The sequence below is a fragment of the Artemia franciscana genome, chromosome 16, assembly GCF_032884065.1.
Source record: "Artemia franciscana chromosome 16, ASM3288406v1, whole genome shotgun sequence".
Classification (NCBI taxonomy): Eukaryota; Metazoa; Arthropoda; class Branchiopoda; order Anostraca; family Artemiidae; genus Artemia; species Artemia franciscana.
The window spans coordinates 4523960-4548837 of NC_088878.1; the positions used below are offsets into that span (position 1 = coordinate 4523960).

The window sequence follows — 24878 nt, forward strand, 5'->3', positions numbered from 1 at the left end:
AATAGGAGAACAGGAGAAACACAAACAAAAGAAAACATAGAAAATAAATAAATATTCCCTACGATAAAACTATAAAATCCAATGCACATAAAAACGATCAAACAAATCGGAGGATAAGGAATAAGCAGGAAATAAGTCTCAGCTTTGAAACATGAATCCGATCTTTTATATAATTAAATAAAAAAAACTAGTTTTTCAACTGAAAGTAAGGAGCGACAATGAAACTTAAAACGAACAGAAATTACTCCGTATATGAAATGAGTTGTCCCCTCCGCAATCCCTCGCTCTTTACGCTAAAGTTTTTAATTGTTTTAAATAGTAGAATTGTGGCAAAGAGTCAAATTTTAGCGTAAAGAGCGAGGGATTGCGGAGGGGACAACTCATTTCATATACGGAGTAATTTCTGTTTGTTTTAAGTTTCAATGTCGCTCCTTACTTTCAGTTAAAAAAAGCTAGTTTTTTTTTTATTTAATTTCTGAACGTTTTTGAATTAATGCATGTTTGATTTTGGCTCTCCGCACATAAATTATTAAAATGAAATTTGCATATTAATTCTTGTTTTGGCTAAATGGCTTTCTCTTAGTTTTGATCAGACGATTTTGAGAAATAACGGGTTGGGAAGGAGACCTAGTTGCCCTCCAATTTTTCGGTTACTTAAAAAGGCAACTAGAACTTTTGATTTTTAGCGAACGTTTTTGTTAGTAAAAAATATACGTAACTTAAGAATTAACTTACGTAACAAACTTTTATATTCTTATATTTTTATTATGTATATGAGGGGGTTTGTCCCCTCGTAAATATCTCGCTCTTTACACTAAATCTTAAGTTTTGTCCCAATTCTTTAAGAATGACCCCTGAATCAGAAAGGCCATAGAATAAATAGTTGAAATTACTAAAAATACTTTAGCATAAAGAGCGAGGTATTTATCTCCTCCTTAATACCTCGCTCTTTATGCTAAAGTATTTTTAGAACTCCTCATATGCGTAATAATATCTGTTCGTTTTAAGTTTTAATGTGACTCCTTACTTTCAATTGAAAAAACTTTTTCATGTTTATTTTTCCATTGTTTTTTTTTTATAGTAATGCTAGAAAATCCTGCGCCCTTTTCATTGAATTTCTCTTCTCCCATGACATATTTCTCCAAGGAAAGATCCTCCCACATAGCCCCCTCCCATCAACCCCCCCCAAACCAAAAAAAATTCCCCTGAAAACGTATGTACACTTCCCAATAACCATTACTGTATGTAAACAATGGTCAAAGTTTGTAACTTGCAGCCCCTCCCCCAGGGACTGTGGGGGAGTAAGTCATCCCCAAAAGAAATATTTTTATGGTTTTCGACTATGTGGAACAAAATGGCTATCTCAAAATTTGGTCCGTTGACTTTGAGAAAATATGTGAGTGGGAGGGGGCCTAGGTGCCCTCGAATTTTTTGTTCACTTAAAAAGGGCACTAGAACTTTTCATTTCCGTTAGAATGAGCCCTCTTGCGACATTCTAGGACCAGTTGGTCGATACGATGACCCTGGAAAAAAAAACAAAAAACAAATAAACACGCACCCATGATCTGTCTTCTGGCAAAAAATACGAAATTCCCCATTTTTGTAGATAGGAGCTTTTTTTTATAGGGTTCTCTGATACGATGAATGCGATGGTGTAATTTTCGTTAAGATTCTATGACTTTTAGGGGGTGTTTCCCCCTATTTTCCAAAATAAGGTAAATTTTCTCAGGCTCGTAACTTTTGATGACAAAGACTAAATTTGATGAAACTTATACATTTAAAATGAGCGAAAAAGTCCCATTCTTTTTATGTATCTTTTAGCATCAAAATACCGTTTTTTAGAGTTTCGTTTACTATTGAGCCCGGTCGCTCCTTACTACAGTTCGTTACCACGAACTGTTCGATTAAATATTAAAATAACAATTTTTTTCAATTGAATGTAAGAAGCAGCATCAATTATTACAACGTACATGGGGGGACTGCCCCTTCCTCAACCCTCCCTCTTTAAACTGGAGTCTTCAAGTTCTTAAAAAATGTTTCTCATTCGAATTCAACAGTCCTTATATTGACGAAGTCTTTCTTCAAGAATTGTGAAAAAAAGTCAAACTTTAGCGTAAAGAACGAGGGGCAGTCACCTCCATTAACGGAATTCCATTTTAAGTTTTAATGTTACTCCTTACTTTTAGTTGCAAAAAAAATTGTTTTTTTTTTTGTTTAAATTCTGACCGTTTTAGAAATCAGGCCAGAAATCTCCCCCCCCCCCCATTTAAAGTTTCCCTTAGAGAAATCCTCCCAGAAACTTTTCCCCCATGGAAAATTCTCCCCGAGGAAAATCCCTCCTCAAAAAAATTCTGTACATTTCTCAGTAACAAAAACAATGTGTGAAAAATTGGCGAATTACGCATCTTTACAGCTCTCTCCCCGGGGACTACGGGGGGTCATGTCATCCCGAAAAGCATAATTCTTTAACCTTTCAAATATGCTGAATCGAACAGCCATCTCTAAATTTTGATTGGATGTCTTCAGAAAAGGGGGCATAGGAGGAGGGCTAGTTGCCCTCCAATCTTTTTGGTCACATTCTAATTAATTAAATAAAAGCCATAAATCGTAAATACTCATAGATAGGCCAAAATCTCAGTTGGGGAGGAGGAGGATTACTTTTCAAGAGGGATAGACAAAAACAAAAATATTTTTTTATATATTTTTTTAATTTTTCTACGGGGAACTAGGAGGATACTAATATAGAAAATTCAGCCTATTTGCACATTTACTTCAGCCCAACCTTGATATAAAAAGGGGGGTCTTATACCTCGAAACCTTCGTTGGTAGTCAAAGCATTTATTTATTTACTAAAAAAAAAAACTTTTTACGATATAAAAAGGGTGGTCTTATACCTCGAAACCTCCGTTGGTAGTCAAAACTTTTTTTTTTTACTATTTTTGCAGCAATTCAATTAAAATACTTCAATTAAATTTGAGACGACAATAAAATAACTATCTTTCGTTATTTTGAACTCGATGAAATTTACACAAGAATTTCACAAGTGGACTAAGACCTCGACTATCATCTACCACATATTAAAAAAGGTGCCCTTCTAGGCAAAACTAGGACTATGGCCTCTGAAATACTGAGGCTATACAAACAGCTTTTAGGTTGTTATAAATAAATTTTTAATTTTAGAATCTTTACTTGATAGAATTTTTACTCGATTTAGGCAAAAATTCTTGATTTGCACCACAATATGCCATAAATCATCCCTTTACTGTTGTGCCCGTCAGGGTTGTCAAACAATGAAAACAAATCACTGAATTTTAGTGATTTTTTGGTTGATTTAGTAATTTTCTTGAATAATCTAGTGATTTATGTGCTGATTTAGTTATTTTTGTTTAGGCAATATGAAAAATCCCTAGGGGTGGCAACCCTGGTGTCCGTCCAGGCAAAACCGAAATTATGTTCAAGGTTTGGTTTTCGCAAAATTGCATTCCTCCTGGCATCCCGATGGCGAAAGTCTTCACTAGCATGTGGAGAATCATACCAAGGCCTCTAGCAACATTTGCCTACTAATTTATCAAAAATTATTTATTAAAAATTTATTTTTAATGTAAAATTTAAATAAATAATTTTTAAATTCAATAAATATTTAATAGAAAAAAATTAATTTAAACAATTTAAATAATTAAATAAGTAATTTATTAAAAATTTAAAGTTTTTAATTCCCAAATCTTCAGTTTGTTAACTCACCAATCATATGTTGGGAAATATCCTTGAATTTGTTGTGCAAATTGGTCTTAAGGTTAGCAGCCTTACATATGGTTCTATTCAGGTTTGCATTAACGTATCCGGTTCCTTTCCTCCTGTATCTTTTTATGTTTTTGCTCCTGTGTTTTTATTTCGTTCATTTGTCTCTCCTGTCTTGCATCGTTCTCGTGCTCCAATATTTTTCCATGTTTGGTTCCCATGAACACTTTTGTGAATTAAGGACTCCGGAATTTCTTAAAACCCATGTGTGATATATAGATGACTGCCATAAAATGAACATAAATGTCGAAAATACAGCTTTCATGAAAAAATTAATCTTACTTTGACCCAGTCGCTTTTGACTCTCCAACCTTCTGTTTTCAATCAATTTTGCTTTTCAAGTTCCTAGGACTACACGTTCTATACAAAGTGGCCTAAAAAAGCCATACAGGCCACATCGCTCCTTACTGAGTGTCCCATAAGGGAGGTATGTGATATATATAAAAAGTTTTTGTATGCTGACCAATGGTCCAAGTAGCGCATCCGTTGATACTCTGCTTTTGACCAAGAGTGCATTGCGTGGTTGAGGACAAATCATCCAACGCTCCCCATACTTTTCTCCCAAATATCTCCAGGTGCCCATTTGGGACTTTGTCAACTCAGGCTGAGCTCAAATGGTTACATAGCTGACCCTCATTCCAAAACAAGTAATTGGCAACACCAGGACTCGAACCCCTGCCCTTATGGATACATGACTGCAAGTACAGCGCGCAAATCAAATGGCTAACACTTGATAAATGATATTACCCTTGATACAGAGTATATTTAGATATATGATATTATAACTGATTACATATGATTCAAAGTTTACGAATAAAAGAATTACTTCATCTTACTAAACCAAAACTGAAAATAAACTGAAACTGATCAGACTCACCTCCTGGAAATTATGCTGAGTAAATTTATCAGCTATCCTAAGCAAATCTCTGCATGCATGTGTATCAGCAAAGGCTCTTATTCCTAAACAATTTGAAGGGTCTAGCTGCCTCTTTAAGAAATCACAGCAAATATCTTGAATTTCCTGTAGTTGCAGCAAGCAAGCAGCTGGTAGAAGGGTTTGTACATTGGTCTCTTCAACAACAATATAGGAAGTATAACAGAATTCAATAAGGGCTTCCATCGCTATTTCCTCTACATCTAAAATTGTCACTTCTGTTTGACGAGATTCAGCTAACTCACCAGTAAACATAGCCCGAAAATACGGGCTACATGCAGAAAGAACAACCCTGAAAAACAGAACATTAACTTTAACTAAAACTGAGGTCACATTCAGGATTCTTTTTGTTTTTTGGTAATCCCTTGCAAAAACTACAAGAGACTTAAAACAAAACTATGAATCCATTCTTATCAGAAAAACCTCTATTTAGTGGATTCCTATGCTTAATTGTATCTCCCCTCCCTCCAAATAATGTCTGTATATAACCCTAAACTAAACACCCAATTTGACGGGTCGTTTTGGGTTTACGCTCTTTTTTGCACTTATGTCTCATCAAACAGTTAGTTCATAGTCTATTTTAAAAAAAAGAACCAACAAAGAAGCAAACTTAATAAATAAAATACGCTGAGACAATAAAGGCTATGCATGCCATAAAATAACAGAAAACAAACAAAAACTAATTAAGAAACAATAAAATAATAAAAGACGGTGTCAACTAGAGAACGTAACAAAATGATAAAGCAGATAGTTCATCCATGAACTCTGCCAAGCCGTCATTTGCGGTAAAGGACAGGAAAATCCATTGGGTAACTTTTTGTTTTGGTAACTTCAAAAGGATAGTTTTTCTTTTTTTCCCTCTTATTCTTGAGGACAGCTTCAGAAGCGCCATTTGGGGGGGGGGCAAATGCCCACCCCAGATTTTCCAGGGGACCCAAGCTTCCACCACAAAGGGCCCTTTGCCGGCCATAATAATCCATTACGTCCAATATAATCCATTCTGTCCAATTGATTTGAAATTACTGCACACCTATTAACCAAAGAGCGTAATTACCTGACGACCCTTGTAAATTTTCCACTTTCAGTTGAATCACTTAACCTTGTTGATTGTGATCTTTGACGTTATAATTAATCTTAGAGGTCAGTGTGGCTGAGTTCCACATTTGGTTAGAGTACATTTCCAAGCAACACACGGATGGTGAAAATGCGTTTTTACGTAATCAATGTGTTGCCAAAACCCACTTTTTTTTCTTACGCGACACGAAGTGAGTCGGGGCCCAAGATGGAGTTCATGCCCACCCCAAGATTTGGCGCAAATGGCGCCTCTGGACAGCTTGGTAAAGGTCTTTGCTGAAATTTCTGCTTGATCTTTTTGTTTTATTCCCAGCCTGAAATCCCACTCGATTAATTTTTACAATGTGTTTTTCTTCATTTTTGTTTTGTTTTATTGTATTTAACTTCAAAAGGGTAGTTTTGTCTTTCTTTTTCCCCATTTAGCACTGAAGACAGCTCGGCAGAGACCTTTGCTGAAATTTTTGCTTGATCTTTCCGTTTTATTCACGGCCTGAAACGCTACTCGATTGATTTTCATTAAATGTTTTTCTTCATTCTTTTGTTTTATAGTCAAACTTATATTGTTTTATCATATGTCAAGTATATAGCCTAGGGCTATATTTTATATACAACCATGTATAGCCCTATATGTATAGAAGTATAATACCAGGATTCCAAGCTTCACTCGGGCCCTAGCACTCGGCATTATCAAGGAGCCCAGTTATTTTTTTACTGAATAATCTATTGTTTTAAAAAACCTTATTTTTATTTGTTCCCCAAGGTGCCCTATTTTGAATGCATTGTTGCCTTCTTTTCCTTAAAACGGAAATGATGTTTCATTTCCCATTTTCTTATTGGGACGGGGGAGGTGGGTATTTAGTCAACTTTATTTTAAAACTGAGCAATCAAACATTTCAGCCCTGTCCAACCTTTTAATGAAACTTTCTTCTATAGAAAAATAAAAAACAAGCAAAAAACGGAGCATCACATACCTGTGAGCAAATATCTTCTTAGTACCAACATTAATAACAACATCACAAAGTTCACGGCTATTTCGCAAAAGATTTATTTCACTCAATGTGCTTCTTGGATGTTTGTCAGAAGTATAGGCCAAACCAGATGGAGCTGGGGGACTTTCCATATCTTCAAATGTAAAACCTTGGCTACAGCAACTGAATGAGCAAGAAAAGAATTAACAATTTTTATTTTAAAGAGCAATAGGCCTAAAAACTTAACAAGAGCTGAAGCTTCAAAGCTAAAAACATGTCTTGATCTCAAAGTCCAAGTTGCATAAAGCTAAACACTTATATAACCTAAAGGCTTCTTTTATTAAGAAATTGGCTATTTCACAATTGATTTTGGCTCAATTTGAACCAAAACAGTTGCATTGTGGAATTAACTAGCATGAATTAGTATGAGGCTATAACCTGACCTCTTTAGTTAAAAAAAAGCACGTCAGGATTTCAAATTTTCATCAAAATGAACAACCTCCTAATATTCTATGATCACTGGTCTGATGATCCCTGAAAGCTCAATAGACTTGTACAGGACAGAGGCATGATAGGAATGGTAAATAAAACTTCTGGTCATGACCAAAGCTGAAGAACTAAGCAACTGGAAGGCAGTGGAAAGGAAATTTTTTAAAGGAGGATTTGGGATCTTCACAACGCCTAAAAAAAGCGCATAATCTTTGTAATACTGTACCATTTCATCATAGTTTCTCTTGTGACATTGTGGCAAAGAATTTCATTTGAACACATTTACGTTCAGTGTATTCTCAGCATTGATACAAAGAGGGTTGTTTTAGACAGCTGGACTGTGAGTTTAAATATTATTTTCTTTTGGTATTCTGTTTAATTTTCAAAGGTCTCAAAATATAAGAGGGTTCGATTGAAAAAGGGAAAGCATGGTACATATGCAGAGAAGGAGAAGAGGATTTTGTAAAAAATTTGGAGATATTTTCATTATCTGGCTATAAATTAGATGAATATACAACTCAAGACCTATTTCTTATGCTCTTTCAAAGTATAACCATCATTTTACTTAGAAAATGTATGGACTCTTTAAGATGATACCCTTTTCTCTTATTTGCTGGAATTTAGTTTGAGACTTTCAAACAGAATAGCATTTTTTTTTTCTGAGGAGTTGATGTCCCCAGAGTGTTTTTTCATGGTGTATGGTTGCCCTCTCTGCTGTGATTCCCAGGCCACAGGTATGTTATCTTTTTCATCTTGTATATCATTTGGCTATTGTTCTATTATTTTGGTTGTTGCTCATATTGTATTTTTTGTATCCCCCCTGTATCCCTGGCCATGGAGCCTTTCAAGGGGGAATAAGAGTATTGTATTTCCATTTTGTATTTATTGGTAAATAAAACTCTGAAATTATTTTCTTTTACTCTAGATTTTGGGCATAATATATTAATCTTAAATACATAATAATTGAATGCATGATAGATTAAAGGGTACTTATGTATTATACCACCAACACTCAAGTTTAGGCTGTGTAAAACTCGAGAACAAACTGGTTTTATCTGTCTGTATTAAGAAATAATTAGCTTACACTCTATGAAAAATGAGTGGTGGGTGACAGAATACATTGGAAATATACAACTTGGGCTATATATTTGTACATAAAGGGGGTTAGTTTAGGTTAAGGCCCCCCCCTTAATATGCAAATATATAGCCAAAATCTGTTTCTAAAGTATATATTTGTCATCATGATTTGGCATTTTTCATTAGGTTTAACCTAACTTCACTTCTTGAGTATTGGTATTATAATACGTAAATACCAATTAAAGGAATTGATCCCTTTGCCAGGAATATTCATCATTCAAAAATGTGTTGAATTTTGCTTCATTTGGTATGTAAATATTAAGTAGTTTTCTTTTTTCCTTGAGAATTTATTTTTATCTTCAAATGTATTCCCCTTCTCCTCATTCCCTCATTATTGCTACTCTGGTGCACTCCTCCCTGCAATATTTTTAGCGGGTGTCCATACTTAATTATTGGTTCAACTGCAGTCTAGGATCTTTTTATGGTCTATAAAAATTGTTAAGTAAGTGTATGAAGTTTTATAGAATAGGTATTCTGCTCAAGTTAAGGCATTGGAATTTTTGTTTTATATATATATATATATGCCTAGGCCAACTTCCACAACCTCTAATACTTGGGCAATGATTAACCCTGCATGAAGGTTAGTCCTGAGGTAAAAACAATAGAATAAAAAAATTGAGGGTGGAATTGGATTTGCCATTCAAAACTTTTCCTAAATAGAATCTTCTTACCATAAAAATTGCAGCCCATCCCCTCTGTCCTTCTTAATGAGACAAAATTGGGCTATAGACTATATTCAAATTCAGGGAATAGTTGATTAAAATGGAAGCAACCCCAGAACATGATTCATAAAAAATTGTATGTTATAGCCGAAAGTAAAATTTGATTATTATTTCAAGATTGTCTTCTTGTAAAGTTTTATATGATATTTAGACTTCGTTTCTAATAAACATTTGGTCTTTATTTCTTACTCTACTACCTGATATCTATGTTTGAAGATTGATCAAACAGTTTGTGGCAATCAACTGTAAGTAACTCAACCCAACAGGTGCCAGGACTCTAAAAAAAAGGAGCAATTGCAAAATAAAAACGTCTGTTTTCGTTTTTGATATTATTTTTTCTACTAGGTGCTGTATCTCTTCTAAAATACAGCCAAACTCCAGAAGAAATCTATTAAATTACTTTTGTAAATTGAACTTGAAAAAGCAACTGGATAGGCTACTGATGATAAAGGACAATTCAAATTCAAAGATATGTATTGTGGTAAGTGAAATATAAAAAGGGAATATTTGGTAAATGAAAATTTCAGCAGTAGGGTTTATGACTGCACTAATTTTATATTATAATGTTCTTTTGTTCTGAATTGCTGTGCTGAGGACTCAGCTTAAGTCCAGAAAATAGTCTTGAACCATTTACTGAAATTCACCCAATTTAATCCAGGGTTCTTATGTTGCTGGGGTGTCTGTCCATAAATACCAAAGCTGATCTGAAGTATTGCCTCCCATTAAAGGTCTTGTTTTATTTCTCTCACAGACCATTGAATTGCAATTTAAACCATTTACAATTTGACTAACTGCTTCTTTTTTCTTGTAGTAAGCCATGCATCCAGCTTCAAAATGCCTTGTTCACTGTGGGTCACTTATTCTTGTAACCTACCTAGTTCAACTCTACCACCCAGTTCATCAGTTGAGTGCTCATTGTCTGTGATTCACTTACATCCTGATTCAGAAAATAAATCAATTGAAAAGCCAGAAAATCGTATTAACTGAACAGTCAGTAGATCTTTAAGCACCCCAGAGCCTACCAATGTAAATCTTACAGTTATCTCTAACCCCCCTACACTCTCCTCGCCAGCCAATCCCCAGAAACAACCCAGAACTGATGGCATCAAATCTGTAGTGACTGTAGAGTCAGACTAGTTAGAGTTTGTTATAAGTATTATAAAAGCTTTTCCACAAAAGCTTCAGAACAAAGGAACATCATTATCAAGCTCTGTATTGGAAAATATCAAATCTAGTAGTAATAACAATTCCAAAGCTTTGGCAATATTGACACATAGTGCCAAAACAACAACAAGACTTCAGACTCTTTTAGACAAGCAGTTTAAGTTTCTAATTTTTGAACAAGAGACAGAGCTTTGGACCCCAGTGTTTAACCTGCTCCAACACTATCAATTTTTTCCAATCACTTTACAATTTTTCACCTGGAACTACCTCTACAAACTCAAATCAAGGGAGTTCCAAATTCTCAAGACAAAAATAGTCCAGCATCTAGAATCATCAGCTCTTGAGCATAGTCTACTAGAGGATGCTACCAAAAAGTTCAAGGCAGATCAGTTTATGTGTAGAAACCATAGAATGGGTTCTGTGATCTGAATGCTTATTGACAGCTTAAAGTGAGTCATGGTTCAAGCTCCAATACAAAGGCAATATAACTCTTGATAGCTTGAAATGCCTTCGTATAGGTGAAATGAACCCCAGTTGCATGTTTGTCACAAGTCTTACTCCAATTTTTGCTGAACTCATTGACTCAACTTATTGACTAACTGCAAAGATGGTTTAGCAGTAATCTAAATACTACAAAACAGTCACCACTTTTTGCTATTATTGCTGACAAGACAATGCCTAATAGGCAAACACTCAATGTTGCTGGCATTATTTCTTTTCTTTCTGGACGTCTTCATTCTTTTGTTGTGGACTTGCCAGTCATTAGTGGGCATGCTAGATTAGACTTTGCACACACTCTGCTTGAAGCTTTGAAGCATCACTCTCTGACAGTAGAAGGTATCAAGCAGCAGCTTGTAGGTGGTGCAATGGATAGACAATATTTTACACTTCATGGGCCCACTTATCTTTTGATGCTTATTGGTCTCTGCAATTTTTACTGGTATAAATAAGCTGGGATCTAGCACATTGTGTAGAATTGGATGAAGGATATACCCAAAACACATCACAGTGGGTTTCAGGTATTTGTGACCTCATATTCACCAGTAACACAAAGATGGATCATGGAAAAAATTTTGAAGCAATGATAACCCCTGCCAAGACACAAGGTGTCAGTTTCAAGAAGCCACTGTTTTTTGTTTTTTTTTCCTCCACTATGTTTGCTACACACTCAGCACAAGTTTTCAAAACTTTTAGGGACAGCTACCCTTGATATTTTCCTCACTCAGTGACAATCAAGATGATAATCTCAAAAAGATCTTGCATGCTGATTTTGTACTTTGTTTAGATGGCATTATTGATATTTATGAACTTATATCTATTCCTTCTCTTTCACTCCAGGCCATGGCGCTCTTACCATAGAAAATTACAAATATACTGAATAAATACATTGATGACCTTGCCAAAATAAAGTTACGACTATCAGGACACGATCTGGATGATTTTGGTTGAGCAGTGTCTTCCTTACCAACAGATTTTATATACCATGGGGTTCCTGCAGTTTTATACCAGAAACCCCTGATGTCCCAAGGGACGCATTTGGTGACTGATATCAATGTGGTTTCTAAATTGGGAGAATCTGCAAGAATGGCTAGAGAGGTGGTTTTTGCAACTCTCTGGAAACTGCAGCTTCTTAAGACAATCTATTGAACAATCTCAGTTCATGCTTTTTTTTTGTTGCCCACAAATAGGTATAACCTGGTTGACAAATGGACTGCCATTATGGGAAATATATTTGATATCAGCTAGGTTGAATTAACAATCAGAAAATCTGATCCACTTGGTTGACCACTCAAATTCAGAGGGGTTTTGAAAATTTGTCATGAAGTATATTAGATCATATTTCTAGCATAAATGTGGATTCTAAGCATCACTCTCTTAGTATACTACAATAGCTTTACTTATTTTTGAGCAGCCAGTACTGTTGATGGCATTCCCAAATTTCTTCATACCTTATTGTGCTGTAGGTGCAACACATCATGCAAATCTGTTGTTGAGAGTATGGGCAATATTGTGCACAAACGTGCTTGTGGCCATAATGTTAGTTCTGTCACTCTTTGCATTGAGTTAGATATCAAGTGGCAGGGCCCCTCTGTTAATGAAATAGTTAAGCCATTAACTGAAGCAGCTTTGAATGTTCACTTTGGTTCATGGATGAAATGTCATTTCTTCTTCACAACAAATCATGCTGTAAAACTAAAATTTCATTGTAGACCAAATTGGCTCCAAAAAGCCCTGTGTTCCACTTGCTTTGTAAATAAAATTATGTCCTATATTCTCATTAAAACTAGTATGTAATCCTGATATTTAATGCTTCAAGACAAAGATATTGGTAATCCTAAAGATTGGTATCAAATTCAATTAGAACAGAGCATGCATTTAGAGAATACTATCCTCTATGTACTACTACATACTATCCTACTATATACTACATACTATCCTGCTTTATGACTGAGCTCTCATGCTTCTGTTTATAAAACATGTTCAGACTAAAAACAGATTGAGTTTCAATGCTGCTATGTGATAATTTACTTTTAAGTCCCTGTTATCCTTTGTCCTTGTAGACAAATACTTCTGCTACTGAAAGTGAATACTTGTGCAAATCTTGCACAAATAGCTGAATTCTATCAAAGTGTTTATTTGTCAGTTGAAAGAATCTTAAAAGGGCTGGCTGGTAGTTATCAATGTGTACATACAGTTAAAGCAGGTAATGGGAAAGCTGGAATGTGGATGATTAGTAGCCTAGAACAGCTGCACAACAATGTAACAGTAATTTTCTGATTATTTTGGGGATTAAATTAGGGCAAAACTAATACTGTAGCTTCCAGTGACCAGTGAGTATCAGTATGCCTAATTTTCAAATAGATACACCTGCTCTGAGTAGATCATATGCACTGGATTCATTATAAGCCACTCTTTTCTTCAAATTTGTTAAACAGTAAGCCAAAATAATGGAAAATGTATTGTATATAGGCTATATAACACAGGGAATGTATTTGCTCACTAGGGAGGGGTGAGGGTAAAATTAATTTCTGATATAAATGAATGTTATATTCAGATTTAGGATGAAATTCTGATTCTAAAGGTATGTTTGTTTTATTTAGCTACCTCATTAGACCAAGTGAGTTAGTTGGCTGAGCACCCTAACCCACCCCTAATGTGTTAAAATATACCCTGAATTGCATAGCTTATTTGTTACAAAATTTCAATTTTTTGATAAACTGTTAGCCTAATTAATTTTTCAAAATTTCAACAAAAAAAAACCTTTATAGAGATTTGCATATACATAGCCTAGACCCATTGCAAAGACATGGCCTATTTACAACTCACAATATAGGCTATATTTGTACAGTAGAAAGGGAGGGATGTTGGTAAAGTTCAGTTTGAAACAAATTTTTGGGATAAATTCTAGTTCAGTTGCTTTATGCTATCTTGGAAAGGGGCTAGGTTAGGAAAATCAAACTTTCAGTAATCAATCCAGGGTCACAAACATACTCTGGGAAAATATTGCTGAGCTTCTATGTTAACCCTTTTCTGATTTCTAAGTGTTAGAAATTTGTCTACTTGACAAATACTGAAATTTTGACAAAATGAAAATTTGCCTTAAATTTCATTTATTAGTTTCTTTTTCTCTGAATTTAGCTCTTAGAATATAACACCTGTTATTTGAGTAGAATTTTAAGCCATATCTATGGTCTTTTTTAATCTAGGAATTGTAGGTCTATTTACATAGCCTACCTTTAAAACCTTATGAATTGGAATTGAATAAAGCTGTGAAGATAAAAAACAGTTTTGTAGTACTTCATTTAAAGCAGAAGATCTATTTTGCAAGATTTCAGTTTTATATGACAAGTTTTTAAAGATCACAAAAGTTCATGACTACAATGTAATTTAATATGGGACAGGAGGCAAAAAACCAACCAAGTTTGCCTCTGTACACATCAGTTTGCTTCCTCAATAGAAATTTAGTTGTTGCAAAAAAAAAAAAATCTTGTCAAAACTAAGATTCCAAATAAATTCATTTGGGCTATCTAGGGTAAAATTCTAGTTAATTGACTTCTTGCTATCTCAGAAAGCGTTTAGGTTAGGAAAAAGAAACTTTCAGGGATGGGTCTACAGGCTAAAGTATGTCCAAGGAAGGTATTTAAAGTACCCACCTCTACTCCTTCTCACTCTAGAGGGCCCTGAAACTTGCCTACATGACAGGTCTATACCTATTGAGATTTTTACAAAACAACATTTTACATTAATTTTCAGTTACTAGTTGCTTTTTCTCTGCCTTTAGTTCTGAAAATACCAATTCCTGTTATTTGAGCAGAATTTTGAGCCATATCAACATTTTTTTTCAAAATTTAGGAGATGTATTTGTATATCTTTAAAACCTTATAAAATGGGATTGAGCAAAGTTATGAAGCTGAAAACAATTTTGTTGTACTTCAATTAAGCAGAAGATCTATTTTGCAAGGTTTCACTTTTATAACACACATATTTTTAAAGCTCATCAAAGGTCAGGGCCACTAAAGGGAGAAGGAGTGGAGGTAGTTGCTTCAAAATACCTTCCCAGGACATACTTTGGTAAAATTCTAGTTAATTGACTTCTTGCTATCTCAGAAAGGGTTTAGGTTAGGAAAATGAAACTTTCAGGGATGAATCTACAGACTAAAGCATGTCCTGGGAAGGTATTCTGGAGCAACTATCTCCAATCCTTCTCCCTCTAGAGGGCCTTAACCTTTGATGACCTTTAAAAATATGTGTGCTATAAAAGTGGAACCTTTCAAAATAGATCTTTTGCTTAATTGAAGTACAACAAAATTGTTTTCAGCTTCATAACTTTGCTAAATTCCATTTTATAAGGTTTTAAAGATATGCAAATACATATCCTAAATTTTGAAAAAAAAAATTGATATGACTCAGAATTCTTCTCAAATAACAGGAATTGCATTTTCAGAACTAAAGGCAGAGAAAAAGCAACTGGTAACTGAAAATTAAGGTAAAATTTTGTTTTGTCAAAATTTCAATAGGTATAGACCTGTCATGAAAGCAAATTTCAGGGCCTTCTACAGAGAGAAGGAGTGAAGGTGGGTAATTTAAAATACCTTCCTGGGATATACTTTAGCCTGTAGACCCATCCCTGAAAGTTTCATTTTCCTAACCTAAACCCTTTCCAAGATAGAAAGAAGTCAATTAACTAGAATTTTACCCATACTTCAGTTTGTAGATTCATCTCTAAAAGTTTCATTTTCCTAACCTAAACCCTTTCTGAGATAGCAAGAACTAAATTAACTAGAATTTTACCCTATCTAGAGAAACAGGTCAGTTTTCTTTAGTATATCTTGGCTTTTATGGTAATACCTGGATATGTTTCAGTTCTTATTGTCATTTTCAATTGATTTGGGAAAATTGGCTCCAACTTTGCCCCCACCTCCAGAATTCTGATAAATTACAAAACTGGACAGGGCCCTCTATAGGGAGAAGGAATTAAGGTAGGTTCTTAAAAAACCTTCCCAGAATATACTTTAGTATTTAGACCCATCTCTGAAAGTTTTATTTTCTTAACCTAGGCTAACTCTTTTCCAAGGTCTTACCTATAATTTAGTCCATAGACCCATACCTGAAAGTTTAATTTTCCTAACTTAACACCTTTTAAAGATAGCAAAAGGTGTGCTAGCTAAAGCAGAATTTTAACCTAGTGAGTCAATTGGAAAATTTATCCCAACCCAAGCTATCTAAACTTAGGAACAATATGTCTAGATTAGGCATATCTTACCCACAATTCAGAAAGAAGCATTTTGATTAAAATGTTTTTCCACTCAGACACTGTCTGAGTATTGATGGTTTTAGCCTACCCTACTTAGAAAGATCATAAAAAAAAATATCTGGTGTGGTAGCATGTTTGCCTTGTCCCTATGTCAGTTGTGAAATCATGTATATAGCCTACCAACAAATGACATAAACAGTTAATCTACCTTCCTTTCAAGCTTGGTTCCCTTTTCTTCCTATTGGACTTTAAATTTAGACTGACTGCATCCCACACTTTTGGTACTTTAAAACCAATCTTATGAAATGTTATAAGGAAAGAGTCACAAGACATTAGGAAGAGGAAACATTGGTAATGTATTGAACATCTGAAATGCTATAAAATCCTGTAGATTTTGTCACTTTAAATAGACAGAAAAACAATCAATCAACTGTCGAGAATCGAGGCGTCTGTTCTGAAAATCAGCTAACTCTTCTTTCTGGGCTGGGTTGACAATATAGGCTATCCCAATATTTGAACTGTTCTTCTTTTCTCGCGATGAATTCCTAGACTTCTTCTTCGGGCAACTGGCTTGTGGCTAAATGAGATGTTGCCTTACTATGTAGTTTCCCTACACTCATTCAGGAGTAAGTCAATGAAGACAGATGGAATTTTCAAAACCCGATAGGGATTTTCCTACCGTATTCCAGGGTCCATGGTGGAGATGAAGATCATATCTTAAATTATCAAAGTGGTATTATCGTTAGTTTGAAAAAACTGATACGAGAAAGTGGGAAAGTTAGTTTAAGTTATTGCAGGTTTCTGTTTTTTTCTGATCTTAAGTTTAATATGGCCTTTACTGTTCTTTACAAATCTTCTTTTTCAGAAACTTTTCTTACAAAATTAGTTTCTAGAACGATCAGAAATAAAATTAAAAATACAAGTTTTTTTAAACAGAAAGCAAGGAGCAACATTAAAACTTAAAACGAACAGAAATTGTTACTCACATGAAGGGGGTTGCCCCTCCTCAGCAAATGGTTAGAATTTTGTCCTAATCCTTTAAGAACGACTCCTGAAACAGAGTGTTTATTTATTTAGAACAATTGGAAGACTTTTTAAAAGTACCAAACAACTTTAGCATAAAGAGCAAGGTATTGAGGAGAGGGACGTTGGAGCCCCGGTCACAATCAGCTGCTGTCTCAATCGATTATTAACAGTTACAATTGCATGTGATTACAACCAAGGTCAAATTGTAATTTGACCTTGATTGACCTTGATGTAATTTGATTCAAATCATTTAAGTTGCAAATGGTGGCAGAGACGTGAATGGCGGAAGTCGTAAGTAGTTGCAGCTGCAAGTAGTAAAAGTTGCAATCAGACATTGTTGCAATGGAAAGTATTAGCAGGTTCAGTTGCAAATAGGGATAACCACAAGAAAGCACAATTGCAAAGGAGTTGCGATTGTATACAATAGCAGCTGCAGTCCCTAGCAGTTGCTAATCCTTTTGAATTTAAGTATCCTGAAATGATGAAAATTGAATAAAGATGGCTCAATGATACGCATTGATATCTGGGAAAGAGACCCAAGCTTAATTAGTATAAAGGAGATGGGGGCTTTAAGTGCTAAAAAAGTTGTGTTTTCGTTTTCGCTAGAAAAGATAAGTTACAACTTCAGAAAACTTCGGCAATTTGACAAATTGTATTGAATGCGTCTGAATCAACGGACTTGCTGCAGGTCCGTGATTTATAATATGTGATTGTAGGGAGTTTTACCGACCATCTAAATTGACATTTTAGCTCACAGAGCTAAAATGAAGCATGAGTTGATTTCTTTTCGCGAAAACCAGTGCTCCCTTAGTACTCAAATAAAAAGGCTGATTGAAGACTCGCTCATAAGTGCTGCAACAATAAATCAACTAAATGACCAACTTTGTAGTCACAAAATAACGTTACCTTCTGCCCCTGTTGAAAAAGGTCCACCACCTAGCAACTGTTATTGTCCTAACCAAAATTCAAACAGCGACTCATCCCATGCAAATAACCTTGTTTTAGTGCCAGATTCAACTCATTATAGCCCGCAGCCGACATTTAATGAAGTGACCAAAATTTGGATGCTGGAATGCAGGTCAGGTTACTCAGCGACCTTGAAAATTCAATATGCTATGTAGATTTTTTGAGTGGTTTTGTAAAATGAAAAAGAAGTGCAAATTTTCACATGCATACCGTGATTTTAGATCGAAAAGTTGTAGAAATAGCAACTGCTCATTTGATCATGCAGATTTATGTAGTATTTTAACATGTGTGGACAGAACTTATAGTGTCATCCACGTTTCCATACCCATACAAGAGTTATCCCCCCGGACTAGGCCAATCCAAGAAAAATATGCGAGCCCTTGCCTGATTGAACCTTTGCCAGTAAATGCTTTCAGTGACTACACGTCAAATGTGCCAATATAACAATTGAGGATGAACTAAATATTTGCACAGTATTCTATAGTGAAGCTGCCGATGAAATGGGCTAACTACAATTATTCTGCATACAATGATGTAATAATTCTTGTTTCTGACTCTTTTAAACAACGAAAAAGAAGAGAAAATGTGTAATCTTTGAGGATCTGTGATAAAATTAACTTCCAGTTAAATTAATTATCATGTCGTATGTTCACCTTATTTGTAGGTGGGCAAAATAAAGTGCCCCAGCTTTACCCTAGTTTCTTCTCTTACAATATATCTTATTTTAACCTTGTCTAAGCGTAATTTCTTGCGCTTACCTCTCCAAAGGCTAGACAAAGCCTAATCAAATATATGTATGTATACGGACTAGTATGAAGGTGAAACATGAACTTACTAATACTGTAAGAAAAGACTGGTGTAGTTAAGGTAGGCCTACTTTAGAAAACATAGAGATGAGATAGAAAGTTTCATAAGGAAAAGTAAATAACTTTCAGAAGATTAATCAGATAGAAATAAATTTAGAACAAGGTGTGGGGCGATAACGAAGGGTACACTTGAACTTTCGCAGACCGACCTGCATCAGGATGATCTGCTTCAGGTGGCAAAGATACCCCAAATAAAATTTTATGACAAGGGAACCTTAACTGAAAAATAATTGAGCAAATAAATCTGGTCGTAAGCCCACAGACAAGTAATCCTGAGCGTTCCAGGGGGTAATCCGACCAACTTCTGACGTCACGTGCATCTCATAAAACGCTTGGTTTTATTCGGATAGTCAGACAAGTAAAAGAACATAACCTACATAGTACGTTTGAGCATTCCAGAATTCCTTATCTGACAAGTTTGATTGTATATCTTTAGCGTTTCAGAACACATAAGTGACGTCAGGGGTAAGTAGGATTCCTACTTACCCGAGATTTTTTTAACAAAAAAATCAGTCTTTTCAAAAATGAAAAAAGATATGTGCAGTTATGCCTACTTACCCGAGATTTTTTTAACAAAAAAAATCAGTCTTTTCAAAAATGAAAAAAGATATGTGCAGTTATACGCAGAGAACAGAAGGTGACAATAGATGCGAAATGTAATACTCTTTCAGGGTTAAATAAATAAGTTGTTTTTACACTGGAGTACGCATTGTGGGGCGGAAAGGTCAGATAAGGGATGCCCAAATGCACTCAGCGTCTTTTTCAGTAGCAGAGATTACTTGCAAACTCATTCTTTTTTTTTTTTTTTACTAAGCCTTACATGAAAGATACATGGAAAGAAATAGATTTTTATGCTGATTTCAAATATATAAATTTCATCGGGTTCAGTTTTACCCATCCGAAGTAACGAGCCTGAGACTATTTGCCTTTTTTAAAAAAGGAGGAACGCCCCCTTAAAGCTATATAATCTTAATGAAAATCACACCATCAGATTTAACAGATCAGAAGATCCTACTGTAGAGGTTTCATTCTCCTATCTACAAAAAAGTTTTTTTTTTCCAGAAGAAAGCTCAACCCAGTAATCCTAAAATATCGCAAGAGGGCAAATTCAGACGGAAATTAAAAGTTCGAGTGCCCTTTTTAAGTGGACAAAAATTGTAATGCAACTAGGCCCCCTCACAAGCTCATTTTTTCCAAAAGTCGCTCGAATTAAAATTCCCTGATATCAATTTTATTCAGCATAGTCAAAAAAACTAATAAATATGTCTTGGAGGATGACTTCATCCCCCACAGTCCCCGAAGAAAGAATTGCAAGTTATGAACTTCTATTGTTTACACGTAGTATTGGTAATTTGTTGAGATTTTTTTGTCGGGGGGTCTAAGAAATGGGGTTATGTGGGAGGACCCTTCCATGGAGGAAGTTCACACGGGGGGAGGAGCGTTTCTATGAAGGGGGTGCCAGATTTCCCAGCATCATTTAAAAAACAGTCAGAAATTAAATAGAAAAACATGTTTTTTCGACTGAAAGAAAGGAACAACATTAAAACTTAAAACAAACAGAAATTATTCAGTACATGAGAGGGTCCGTCCCCTAATCAATACCTCGCTCTTTTTGCTAAATTTTTTTAGTATTTTCGAAGGAGCTAGTTATTCTAATTAAGCCATTCTACAAACTCAATTTCCGTAGAATTTTCGTTAACAATGGAATTGGAAGTTTCGCAAATCGGTCGAATTTACCAAATAAAGACGCTCCCTAATCATGAGGCCCGAATATGCATTTTAGGAAGAAATATTAAAGATTATATTATTCAGCAAGAAGTGAAATAGACTTTTGTAATAAGTCAAGTATAAAACTTAAATATGAAGCTTACATCAGCAGGTAAAATCAAAATTTGTTTAGTAGATATTTCACCTAGGCTAATATGAACCATTTGAAATCATATAGTGACTCTATGCTGGAACCATTTTTGGCTCTTATTCAAACCTGACTAGGGCTTGGGAGTAGGATTTTTTTCTAGTTCCTTTTTCAGTTATGTTATTGGTAAGAGGGAAAGGTAACACCATAGGGTAGAGGCTCTTGGTACTACTGTGTAATTGCTCCTGAGAAGGAAACTATACAATTCTAAAAACATCTTTAAAAATTGTAGAATATTTAGCCTATATCATTTCTGTAAGCACTTCACTTTGGCTTAGCTCCACCCACCTTTTGATTGAATACATAACCCAAAATCCACATAAATGTATTACTTTGGTAAATTTACCTTTTAGGTAAAATTCTAGTTGATTGACTTTTGACTATCTTGGAAAGGGGTTAGGTTAGGAAAATGAAACTTTCAGGGATGAGTTTTACTGCTGATGATGAACACTGTATATGTGTTTGAAATATCTAGTTAAAATAATTTTATATTTCACTGTCAATAAAAAGGTATCATCCCTATTTTGAACTGTTTTACTTAGGTAGACATTTACCTTAATTTTCAGTTACCGGTTGCCTTTTCTCTGCCTTTAGTTCTAAAAATGCAATTCCTGTTATTTGAGTAGAATTCTGGGTAAAATTCTAATTAATTGACTTCTTGCTATCTCAGAAAGGGTTTAGGTTAGGAAAATGAAACTTTCAGGGATGAATCTACAGACTAAAGTATGTCCTGGGAAGGTATCTTGATGCAACTACCTCTACTCCTTCTCTCTCTAGAGGCTCTGACCTTTAAAAATATGTGTGTTATAAAAGTGAAATAGACCTTCTGCTTAATTGAAGTACAACGAAATTGAAGCACAATAACAATACCATGTGGTTGCATAATTTTGAACCCTGGATATATATGTATTAAACTGTGAGATAAAACTGTTTTTCTTTGTTTTTTGCATTTTCTCTGGTCTTGTGTTACCCTAGGTGTTGATTTAAGGGACCTACCTCAGTGCTGTGATTGATATATTTAGACTTTTGGGCAATTTATTTTAATTTCAATTCTCCAGGGAATTGCACATCTTCCCGTTCTTCATTAAGCGTTATCAGTGTTGAATTTTTCCACCCAGCGTTGCCGCTCATTCTGAAATTATGGTGTCCAATAGCTCAAAACGCCTAAAACCCGCAACACCTGAAAAAGGAGTTGATAAGTGTGCTGTCTCTGGCTGTGTTCTGAGTGAGTCCTCGCCAGCCATTCAGTGTGATGAATGTGATAAATGGCTCTGTGCAACATGTCTAGGAATGAGTACAGCCGAATACAACATTTTCTGCAAAATGAATGAAAGACTTGGAAGTATTTGGACATGCCCATTATGTAAAACAGGTTCCAGTAAGCCTGATGTTCCAAATATAGTGAAAAGCACTCTCGAATCCCATTGTAGTGAAATGCATGACATGTTTGCTGGTTTCAGATCTGATATGCTGACTTCTTTGGATACTGTGAGGGCTCAGGTGGAAACGCTTGAGACGGCTATATAATCAAAGGTTTCCATAGATGATGTGCAGAAACTTGTGGACCCGTCTTGAAACAGACATCCGCAAAATAGTGAGACAAGAGCAAGACAGAAACAGAAGACGACTTAATCTGATTGCCTATGGCGTTCCTCTGCAAACCAACGATGCTCAGTTCATCTCAACTTACTTAAAAGATGAATACTCAATTAATGTCGGGGCTATTACTAACTTGAAATGTCTACCTAATGGTAAAAATGCAAGTACCATAGACAGACCCAACCCAATCCTTTTTTCTATAAATGATTACAAAATAAAAATGGATATATTGAAGGCCTCAAGAGAGAGGAGGGGGAGTATCTCATTCTTTGCTGATGCATCCAATGAAGACCGCCAGAGAAGGAAAGAACTAATTGAAGAGATAAAGAGGCGTGCAGCAGCCGGTGAAAAAAACCTTGTCATCCGTGATGGCGCCATCGTGTCAAAAAACGTGATCCCCTGGGGGGAGGGAGTCCTTCCCCCCTTGCTCGATGGTTCACTAGACTTACCCATATCCCTTGTAAATAGTGTAAATAATGCATCAAGCCTAGCCAGAAAGACTTCTATAAGTTCAACCTTTGTTTCCGCGGCTTCGGTTTTGAGCTCTGTCTCTCCATCAAGTGCTGCATCTGATTCATCTGAGACTAACTACGTCACCGCTTGTTTGGGCGACGAAAATCCATATCAGAGTTCAAAAGCCGGAACTAGCAACAGCCCAGTCGGCCAAAGAAAACGGACACAACTAAGAATATTATATACAAACATTGATTCTTTAGTGCCAAAACTCTCAGAACTAAAAGTGTTACTTTATGAAAAGGATGTAGATGTTTTCTGTGTTTGTGAGGCGTGTCCTAAGAACTCTTTGACCAAATTGGATGACACACATATTCAAATCCATGGATACTTACTCCTGAGCAACCTAGATAGTAACCTGTGTCGTAGAGGAGTGGCTATCTACACTAGGCTTGGAATTAAGGTAGATAAAATTGATTTTTCTATTTCTCAACCTACTAATACTTGGGTGGAACATGTATTAGTTAGACTTCTAATTGGATTTGAAATTGTGAATATTGGTGTGCTTTACCGTAGCCCATCAGCTCCAAACCAACTAGTATCTCACCAAGCAGTTTCTAACGTAATACAGATCTCATGTAATCTAAATTCATCACTTGTGCTTTATGGTGATTTTAATATGCCAGAAGTTCGTTGGTTTGATGGTATTGGGTACTCACCCCCTAATAACCCCTCCTACACAACCACCCAAACCCTTGCTGACAACTTCCTAACTCAGATAATAATGCAACCCACTAGATTTAGACATTCACAACAACCATCATTACTTGACCTCCTTATTACAAATGACCCTGAGAGGATTACTTCCACTTGTTACCTCCCAGCTATTGGTGCAAGTGACCACATATGTATAATGAATGACATTAATATTAACCATAGTCGTGATGATAAACTTAAGAGAACTTTTACCAATTATGCTTTAATCCGTGAAGAACTAGCTAATATAAATTGGGATGAGGGATTATCAGATGAGACGGACATTGAATCTAGTTGGAATCGTTTTAAGTCTACTTTACTAGGTGCATGTAGGAAGCATACAAAGGTTTATTGGTCAGATAAACCAAAGACTCTTCCATACCTTCCCAGGAATATTAAGAAAATTATCAGAAAGAAAAATAGAGCATGGAATAAATACCTAAAATGCAAGTGTGACAACCATCATAACAAATTCGCCATGCTCCAAAACAAGCTGAGAAACATGACAAGAAAAGTTATCCAAGACCATGAAGAATCTATTGCAAATGAGTCAAAGAAAAACCCAAAAAAGTTCTGGCGCTATGTTACAGCTAACAACCCTTCCCGTCGACGCACCAACAGGCTAAAAAAATCAGATGGCTCCAGTACTACTGACCCGAAAGAAATCGCTGATTGCATGAACGCCAGCTTTTGCACAAACTTCACCTCTAGGCCACCTGACATTACACTCCCAACCATACCTCCTGTAACAGTACATAACCCAATGTCCCCTGTAATCATTACTCAAGAAGATGTATTTAAAATACTAAGAAGTTTAAACTCCAACAAAGCTGCTGGACCTGATAATCTCCACCCTCGGCTTTTGATAGAATCTGCTGCTCACATTTCCCTCCCCCTTTCCAGAATATTCAACATGTCCCTGGCCAAAAAGTCAGTACCAAATGATTGGAGAACAGCAAATATTATACCAATTTTTAAGAAAGGTGACAAGGATGACCCAGGAAATTATCGACCAATAAGCCTAACCTCAGCCATTTGCAAGATCATGGAAGGTATCATTAACCATGCTCTTATAAATTATTTAGAAGAAAATACACTTATTAGCGATAGACAACATGGATTTCGCAGGGGCAGGTCAATCAACACCAACTTTATTCAGTCATATGATCATGCAACTAAAATTTTGGATATGGGTAAACCGGTAGACATTATCTTACTTGACCAAGCCAAAGCCTTTGACAAAGTTGAACATTCAT

At 35.5% G+C, this 24878-nt stretch overlaps 2 protein-coding genes across 2 annotated transcripts in view; one reads left to right on the top strand and one right to left on the bottom strand.

The window, feature by feature from the left end:
• Positions 1-16610, bottom strand: part of LOC136036930 (kelch-like protein diablo) — a 63375-nt gene extending 46765 nt beyond the window's left edge. Inside the window, exons 1-3 of the mRNA XM_065719316.1 lie at positions 16250-16610; positions 6778-6957; positions 4676-5024 (exon numbers count right to left, since the gene is read on the bottom strand). Of these exons, the coding sequence (XP_065575388.1) occupies positions 4676-5024; positions 6778-6957; positions 16250-16374 (654 nt within the window). The 5' untranslated portion in view covers positions 16375-16610. The remainder of the gene's footprint in view (positions 1-4675; positions 5025-6777; positions 6958-16249) is intronic.
• A 4055-nt stretch (positions 16611-20665) lies between these two features.
• The window catches only part of LOC136036910 (26S proteasome non-ATPase regulatory subunit 1-like), a 59790-nt gene continuing 55577 nt past the window's right edge, over positions 20666-24878 (top strand). The window contains exon 1 of the mRNA XM_065719290.1: positions 20666-20778. Coding sequence (XP_065575362.1) covers positions 20760-20778 — 19 coding nt within the window. The 5' untranslated portion in view covers positions 20666-20759. The remainder of the gene's footprint in view (positions 20779-24878) is intronic.